The 9,052-nt window shown below is 51.7% G+C and overlaps 1 protein-coding gene across 1 annotated transcript; it reads right to left on the reverse strand.

The window, feature by feature from the left end:
- Positions 1-987: 987 nt before the first annotated feature.
- OVOL2 (ovo like zinc finger 2) lies at positions 988-8,647 on the reverse strand. Its single transcript, XM_075708257.1, has 4 exons — positions 8,548-8,647; positions 7,596-7,786; positions 5,153-5,342; positions 988-1,298 (listed from the first exon to the last, which is right to left on the reverse strand). The coding sequence occupies exons 1-4, from the start codon at positions 8,645-8,647 to the stop codon at positions 988-990; spliced, it is 792 nt and encodes a 263-aa protein (XP_075564372.1).
- Positions 8,648-9,052: the final 405 nt, after the last annotated feature.

Genomic DNA, 9,052 nt, shown 5'->3' on the forward strand with positions numbered 1-9,052 from the left:
ACTGCTCTGTTGTATTAGTGAACAGGGACTTGATCATTAAAAAGAAAAAAAAAAAAAACCAAACAACCTCCCTCCCTAAATGAACACACACGCATACATACACACCATAAAATACACACAAAATTGCATTTCATCGTGACAGAAAAATACATATCTTCAAGTCATTAAAGTGTTTTCTTTGGGTTTCTGGGTTGATGTTGATGCATGTTAAAAGGATGTGGTAATAATCTCCAAAGTGAGCGTGACAAGTCTGGGAAAGTCAGAGTTAAGGTTACACTTAAATCTAAACATGATAAAATAAGTTCACAGCTTAAAGTACCTAAAACATGACTGGAAGTCTGCCCTGGAATAATGCCATTCGCTAGCAGAGAAAGGTTGAGAGGAAAAAGTTCTGCATCCTTTAAAAAAAGTTTCAGCTCACCTTGGATCACGCTTCCATAAATCATTAGTTTCCTGCATGGGGGGCAGAGTTAAGGTTATTTGCACATTTTATCTTACTTGCTGATACAGCGTACGCCTGTTCTTAAGACCATTTTAATTCATTTTGCGTAGAACAATGTACTAGTAGCTGCTCTTACGTGGCACTTTTCACCCAAACCTCTCAAAAGTAATTTGTACGGAAGGTAATGGTTATTATCTTTATGAAATACGCTGGGGAAAGGTGAAATGATCTGTCAGTGGCCACTCGGATGTGTGGCAGAGCTGAAACAGAAAACAGGTTGCCTGAATGTCAGTTCAGTAAATACTCCAAGAGGTGACAGCCTCTTCCAAGCTTTCCTTTTTTTTTTTGGCCAGATAATGAAGTCTGATGTTCGCATCATATATGGGAATATTTCAAGTTGAGGTTCTACCAACATCAATAGAGTCCCATTAACAAAAGCATCCCTTTCATTTCAGGGATTTCTTTCAAAACTGTTTTTAATAAAATAATACATATATAGTCCTACATGTAAACTTTATTCCTTTAGACCACTGTAATCCACCGTGTTACTCATCTTTGTCGTCATCTTTGGAGTTCCTCTGCAGGACAGGGCTCAGTTTGTTTTGCAAAACTGCTGCAAGTTTTTTTGAGGTTTTTTTCAGGAAAGCGCTTCCGGGGTGAACGTTACTAACGTGCAGGTACAGGTCCTCCTGCGTGGGGCCCGTGTAGCCGCAGTCTTCGCACACGTAAAGTTTATCTCGCCTCTGTTTGTAGGCGTATTGCTGCTGCACACCGTGAATCTTCTTAAGGTGGGACTCCAGGGAACAGCGCTGGGTGAAGGCTTTGTTGCAAACCTCACATTTGTAAGGACGAATTCCTGCAACGTTAAAAGGCAGCGATTACCGTTCTGATTTGCGTTTATTACGGCCGACTAAGGAACCAGCTAAGAGCAAGGCTCTGGCCTATCAGCTGTTGAGCAAATACCTAGCAGCGGCGAGCTACTAGCCCGAGGAACCAACCAGCTAAATAAAACACCCTACTTTCACACTAAACTTTTCAGGAATGGGTTGATATATTTAGGAATAGAAAACCTAGAAATGTTTCGAGAAGACGTAGGCAGATGCTGAGGATAACAGGGACGCATTGGCTCTTTGGTCCTAAAGAAGAAGCCATTACCAAATCTTGCAAAACTGACTCCTTTAGTGCCCCGACTTTTTGAAGTCCTGTGATTAGGTAATACTATCGGTTCCAGCTAACCTTTCATTTTGGCTTTATAATGAATGAAATCTTGTATCTCGGTAAGATGTTAATTTTTCTCTTTTAGTGAGCAAAGCTTAGTGAGGCTTCAGTGAGCAGCAGCCCAACATGAACATACAGTGACCACAGTACTTCAAACGAGAGAACGTTTTCATAGAATATAGATGCGATGACTGAGATTACAAGCTCAAGTTCTAGAAGAGAAGTGCATTAAGACGAAAGAAATAGGTATGCGTGTCTCCGGAGGAGGGAGAAGGGGCTGGCTTGTGATTTCAATGCCCGAGCAGTTTCGTTCGGTACAGACAACCAACATTATAAAAATACTGAGCAGTAAAGAGTATCCATTTTACCACCAATCAGCACTGATTTAACAACAACCTCCCAGTATTTGAATGACAAATAGCTAAGGGTTTATCGACACTTGAAAAAAAACTATGAAAGTTGTGATTTTACTTACTAGACTGGCTCAGGAAGTTTTCAAGCAAAGACCAGCCTTAAAACTGATACAAGGAGTTACCTAAACTGCTCTCTTTTCCCAATGAAAGGTGAAACGTGAGTGTGTGGAAGATTGGAGCTACGGTGACTAATAGCCAGGCAAAAAAGGGCAAAGCACGCATGTTCATACAGACCGTTGTAACTTTGTAATTGGATTGTGTTAAGTTCGCCTCTGAGTCACTGATGTTTCTACCAGAAATCCAAACTGATTACAAGTACCAATAAGCAGCACCTTGACTGCATTTTTGCAAGTCTTGTAAAAAGAGGTTATCCCAGTGCACTGGCTTAAACTATCAAGACTGAAGTTTCCTAACACCTGCTGTTGTGAGACTGCTTCAGTTACATTAAACTGCAATTGGAAAGAAACTCCAAATCTTCATGAGAATTCATACACAAAAATGTATCTTTTACAAACAGTATTTCAGGTGCCTTTTCATGCTCATCTGAAGGCCATTTAAACCTTCACCATCCTTGGTTTCTGATGCCCAACAGTGCTCCACAGGCACGAGTGCGAGCACAAGAGAGGTAGTGCCAGGATGGCTCAGCCCATCAGGGCTGTGGGAAGCTCTTCATTACTTAGGAATCATTTTAAAATTTGATATTAGTGTGTATATTAGTTACTTTTTAAAGGTTAAGTCTGCTTATGCCATGAAGCTAGAGTGGGACGTTTGGCTTTCACTCTTGACACTACTCTACTATTGCACAGTCTGGTTAAAAAAACACTGCACAAAATTTCCACTGGAACACCGAAATTCAGTAAAGCACATGTAGATGAGCACCGGTAGCTACAAAATAAAGCCAACACTACCACTTCCAGCTTATCTGTCTTCTTTTTAACATTCAAATATAGCCCAGCTTTCCTGAACAGCAAACAATTTTGACATAAGAAAGGCCACTGCTTTCAGAGATGCTGTATTTCAGCCTGGAAAAGACACATGCCAAAACACTATTGGTACCACTGCTGCAGCCAGCTGTCATCCTCCCCGTGACCCAAAGTACCAGGCAAATACAATATATGTGAGTGTTCATCCTGGCTTTACACGGGAGAGGAAAAATAGTGTCACCAGATTTCTTCTGTTAAATTTGGGGACAATCTAACCATAAGATTCACATTTCCAGGACAGAGTTTTTTCACTCCTGTCCAGCACAAAGATCCTTCCTCCATTCCAGAGTTTCGCAAAATTGGCTCCACTCTTGCATAGCGAGTTCCATCCTACCTGCCACAGCATATATATATATATTTAGCTTCTGAACAGAGACCCTCTAGGATTTAGTTTCAGGATCTCAAAGGATGAGGGGACAGGTTGAAAAATCACTTCTTTCAGAGGCATCGACTCCACACTGCGGCCATACCCCAGCAGCAGCTCCCTGCTCACAGCCAGCAGCTTTCCTTTCCACACAAAAGCTTTGCAAACCAACCAAAACAGTCCAAAACGTCGGCTCTGGCCATTGCTTTCCCATCAAAATGGGCAGCATTGTTTTTGTGAGCTCTACTGCTAAGAAACAATCCCTGCCCACCAACATACTTGCATCACCTCCAGCGGTGCGCCTGGTTAATGGTGCCTAAGCCAAAAAAGGGACATTGCAGAGCGAGCCCAAATAATCGGCAGGTCCCGTAGATAACTCAAATGTGAAAAGCTGGAATGTGCCCAGGAGATGTGGTGGATGCACCTTCCAGGTGCCCTACAGCGCAAATTCAAAGCCTCCTGAGCGCAGCCAGCTTGGCCTGCCAGCAAGCATCTTGCTTGGTGAGGATGGGGTTGATAGGTATTTAAGCCATCACTTCCACTAAGAAAAAGAGAAACAAAAAGGCGGCCTTCTCCCTGCTCCAGGTTAGGATAAGCACTGGTTCTGTGACCAGTAAGCTGGATTTGAGGCAACTGATCCAATTCAAAGGAACACAATCTCCGCTGTTTGGGGTGGGCTCAGGAACTGACCCCACTGCAGAGCGGCCACAGAAAGTGCATCCCTCCAGCCCGGGGGAGAGACTGGCGAGCAAGAGTGAGCAGAGAAGGGAGAGAGACTTTTTTTTGCTCTTCCAGTGCCATCATGGGCTTAAATCACGGCATCCTCAGTTATGCCTGTACATCTGATGTAGGTGCAAGCAGGAAGGAGGGAATTAGCCCAGGTTAAAGTCAACTTTTTTACCTCCCCCCCGCCCCAATCCAGAGCAGGAACTGCTGTCGGGAGCTTTTTCAACCCACTGCCCCTGATTTTCAACCCATGCTGTGACACGCACAACAAGTGAGTAGAGACGGTTTAGGCCAGCGGCCAAACTGATCTGGATGGCTGGACATGCAAAGGGAAACGGCTCCAAAAGGGGATTGGGGGAGCTGGCAGCCTGAAGCAGGCGGGGGTGCAGCACGCAGGGTTAGCAGAAATCAGATGTGTTGCCTAGTTTCCCTAAAGAAGCTGGAGGCGCAGCATGAACCACACTCTGGTTTCTCCAGACGATGCCAAAATCAAGCCATAACCCCATCGCATGGGACAGCCAGCGGGGAAGGTTCGCAAAAAAACCAAGATACTGCTGCTCGTTGCCTCTAGAGGGCAAAGCATTTTTATCCACCGCCTGCCCGCGCGCACCGGTACACGCTGGACTCGCGATAACGTGCGGCGAGTAACCCCAGGTGGGTTATCCCGGGTGAGTTATCCCGGTCTCGCTGACCCAGACACAGCAGCACGCATCCACATTACATCGGACCGGGATGGCAGCTCATGCACCCATGCTGCTTCACACGGATTTCATTAGTTCTCCTCAGATTTCATTAGCTTTTAGATTAGAGCTTTTATCTGTCCACGCTCACATTTTTCCCTTTCCTCCACCACATCCCTGCTATTTTTTGCAAATGTTCTTTACCTGGGTTTTGTATTATTGTCTTGCCGGGTTACCCTTAACTGACGTCCTTGACCAATCTCACCCCTTCTCCCACCTCCCGCTACCCAGAGCCGTCCGCAAGCCCCCGGGAAACGCGTTCTCACCGGTATGGGTCCGGACGTGTCTTTTCAGATCAAAGGTGTCGTTGAAGCCTTTTCCACAGAAGGTGCACAAGTGTCTCTTCACCTGGCTGTGACACTTGATATGACGGTTGAGCATCCGCTGCAAGCGAAAGCCTTTGCCACACAGCTCGCAGCTATGCACCGTAGCATCGTTACAGGTGCCGGTGGTGAACTAAGGAATGGAAGAGGGCAGGGTGAGTAGGCATCAAGATGACAAAGACCAACAGAAAATAAACAAAATAAGGAGGGATGGCTTATTGCATTAAAAAAATCTTGGGATATATTCAAAATGAAAAGTGAAAGCATTCGGGAGATTCTTGCTGGGTGAAAACTTCACGCTTCCCTTGCAATCAAGTGGGTGACTTAACATGCATGGTTTGGGACTGACGCAATGCTGACCAGCTTGGCTTCAGGAGATAAAACAAAGCCTGTGAGCTGGATATACTTTCCAGAGGCAGGGACCCTCGTCCAGCTACATCCATAAGCACACATGTCTACGCCATGAGCACCCCTCCGTGGGGCCGCATGCGTGTGTGCTCTTGCACTCGGACTCTCCTGGTTGGAGACGGGAGGCCCTCCCCAGCAGGAGAAAGCCGTACCCATGCGGTGCCTTCGCTAACCACGCTTCCAGCTACTATGGGTCCCTCAAAAAACAGCCAGGGGCAAAAAAAAAAGGTAGGTTTGGAGAAATAAACCAAGGCACATTGCACTGACTCAGCAGAGACTGAAACAATGGCACTACTCTCCTCCCGTTGGTCTCCCTGGCTCGTTAATTAACGGCAGAGTGTCATTAGGGGTTAATCTCCTCATTCCCACTCCTAACACCAAAAATATTGCGCCAACACCATGACCTAATTTGACTAAGGGAGACACTGATGATTCAGCTCTTGGGAAGAGCGCTCCTCAGAGGGAAGGCTTAATGTCTGGAAGATGCAAATACTTCGCTATTAGTTTAATTATTTGCGGGGGAGCAGACGGGCTCGCCACTAGCCACTCGGGCCAGGGGAAAGCCAGCGGAGCAAGCGGCACCACGCACACACGTCCATCGGCTCTCGTGGTGCTTTTGGGGAGTTTCTGTGGCACGCTGAGAAAACCCAACTCTGCCAAAACAAGGTTTCACTGTGACTGTTGCTAATAGCCCAGGTTAAATTATACAAAGTAGGTTAAAGTCAAACAGCGGCGGGGCAAGCTCTTCGTAAATAGAGGAATACATTTGGGGTTTCTTTTTCTTGAAGAGCCACTTATTTTCCCCGTCCTCCTCCTTCACTTACTACTGAAGCAACCATACCTGAAATTGTAAAGAAAGATTAAAAAAAAAGGCAGCTGCAAAACCACGAGGTGTGAAACTAGAGGGGGAGCCGGCTGGGAACTATCTGTTGGGCAACAGGTAGGACTCCACCTCATGCAGCCGCATATAAGCGGGGTGAAAACCTAGCGTTCATCATGAGATTAATAAGACAGTGGCCAAAAGTCTGTCATCCCAGCAGAGACAGTGGGAATTTCTACAGCTCCATCCGGCAAAGCAACAGCCAGGGTTTAATGAGGTGTTAACTAGCCAGAGGTAAACACATCTCCTCCTTCCTAGCACTGGGGTGGCCTGGCTCCACCTCTGCTGAAGGGAACCCTGGCTGTTCAGAGATGGACGTGGCCCTCTCACCCCATCTGTATCACCACCGCGCTTTGGGAGCTGGGTCTTGGGTTCTCCGGTACCACAAGAAGCCCATGAGCGTCTCCATCTTCTCAGCCTGGGGACCGAGATCACCGCCCGGCTCTGCCCAGGGGACACCCAGTCAGCACCAGCTCCCGCCCGCGCAGCAGAGAGGCTCTTCAGCGAAGTTAATGGATAGATAATTGCTCCATTTCACCCAAGCTTGCAGGTCCACCTCAAGGTGGCAACGGGCCTTTCAGAGCTTCAGAGGAGGACCTCTTCCCAACTTGATACGTGAAGAGGGCCGGGGGGGGCGTCGGGACCATTCACCACAGCCCCCCAGGGCGAAGGCCTGACTACAGCCTAGAAGGCAGCCTTTTAAGGAGGCCCCACGTCAAGGAACGAGATCCACCCACACACCGTGGGGCATGACTCCTAGCTGCCAGGGCTGGTCCTTCCCGGCTGGGTTCAGAGCTCCTGCGGGACCCGAGCCAAGCAGGCCAGGGGCAGCATGTCCCAGGCGGGGATAAGGGAAGGCAAAGGGCACTGCAAGATTACGGTACATCGCTTACGAGGCTTGCCCTGCCGCTGCCATCCTACGGCCAGCCGCGCTCAAAGGGCCTCCATCTTGGTGTTTGGGACGGGTGCTGTCACCTCTCGCAGGGAGACCCCAAGGCACTGTTGTCGCCCGGTGGCCCCAGCTGGCCACCGGGCCCTGCCCTCGAAGCGGGGCCACCCCATCGCCGGGCAAGAGAAGGCAGGGGCGCAGGCGATTACCTTGATTTTCGACCTGACCACGGGGCGCTTGACGGCCAGGTCCAGCAGCATCCCCCCGGCGGCGCCCAAGCCTCCGGGGGCGGGCTGGGGCGTCGGGGGGTCGCTGGGCTCCGCGTCCCGGGTGCCGCTGCTCCCGCTGCTCTCCAGGCTGCAGCTGTCCTCGTAGCCCAGCAGCACGCAGCCGATCCCGCCTGCACCGGGGAGGGGGGGATGCGGTAAAGAGGGGGACGGCGGAGCCGCGGGCAGGGCAGGGCAGGGGAGGGAGGGGAGGGAGGGGAGGCGGCGGGGGGCGGCGGGCGGGAGCCGCCGAGCCCCCGTGTTGAACCTGCGGGCGGGCCGCGGGCGGCGGGGGAGGATCCCCGGCTCACGCTGCAATCGGAAACTCAAACACGAACGGTCCCAAAGTTCAAACAAGCCAGCTCCGCCGCCTTCCCGTTATACCCCGGGCAAGGGCAGGAGGAGGAGGAGGAGGAGGGGAGGGGGAGGCCAGGAGGACATCACACACACACACACGCCCCCCCCCCCCCGCCGCCCCAGGTCCTTTCTTCTCCTCTCCCCCGCCACCTTTCTCATGCAAACGAGGTTTCCCACCTTCCCGGGGACACACGGACACACACCACACGGACGCACACACGGACACCCCCGAGGTGGGAGATGGTGCCAGGCATGGGGGCGGCATCGCCCGGCGGGGCCGGCAGCCCGCACCCCCGCCGCTGTGCGCGGAGGCTCCCCGAGCCCCCCCCACCCCCCCAAAGTTTCGCACAGCCCTCCCCGGCCCGCCCGCCCCCTCGGGGCTCCCGCTGCCCGGCAAAGCCCCCTCCCCAAGGCGCCCCTTCAGCAGCCCGCGGGGACCGGGGCGAGGGCTGGGGTCCGGCGGGGACCCCCCTCCCTCCTCCCCTGCCTCCCTGCGGCGGCGAGCGGTGCCGGGGGAGGCAGCCCGGCGGTGCCGTACCTGGGATGTAGGTGTCGGCTCTCTCCTCGTCGGGCAGCCCATCCCAGCTGCGCACCGCCGGCTGCGGGCTCCGGCGCTTCACCAGGAAGGCTCTGGGCATGGCGAGGGCAGGGGGCACGGCACGGCACGGCACGGCACGGAGAGGAGCGGAGCGGAGAGGAGCGGCGGCTCTCCCCGCCGCCCGCCCGCCCGCAGCCCGGCGGGGCGCGGGCGCTGCGCTGCCGTCCGCGGGGAGCGGGACCGCAGGCACCGGGCAGAGCCGCCGAGGCGCGGGGAGGGGAAGGGGAGGGGAGGGGAAGGGGCGTGGGGGGGGGGGGGGGGAGGAAAGTTTCATAAGGTGGAATAGAAAAATGCACCAGGAAACTTGGGAAGGAGCATGCGTGCTGCAAACATAACGGTGTCAACAAGTCTGCTTACCTGTCCGACCGGTTGGAGCAGCTGAGCTTTGTTCCAGCCCTTCCTAAGGCATGAATGTTTGCAAAAGAATTTAACGTCTGAAAATTAA

Source organism: Pelecanus crispus, chromosome 3, assembly GCF_030463565.1.
Source record: "Pelecanus crispus isolate bPelCri1 chromosome 3, bPelCri1.pri, whole genome shotgun sequence".
In the NCBI taxonomy this organism is placed as follows: Eukaryota; Metazoa; Chordata; class Aves; order Pelecaniformes; family Pelecanidae; genus Pelecanus; species Pelecanus crispus.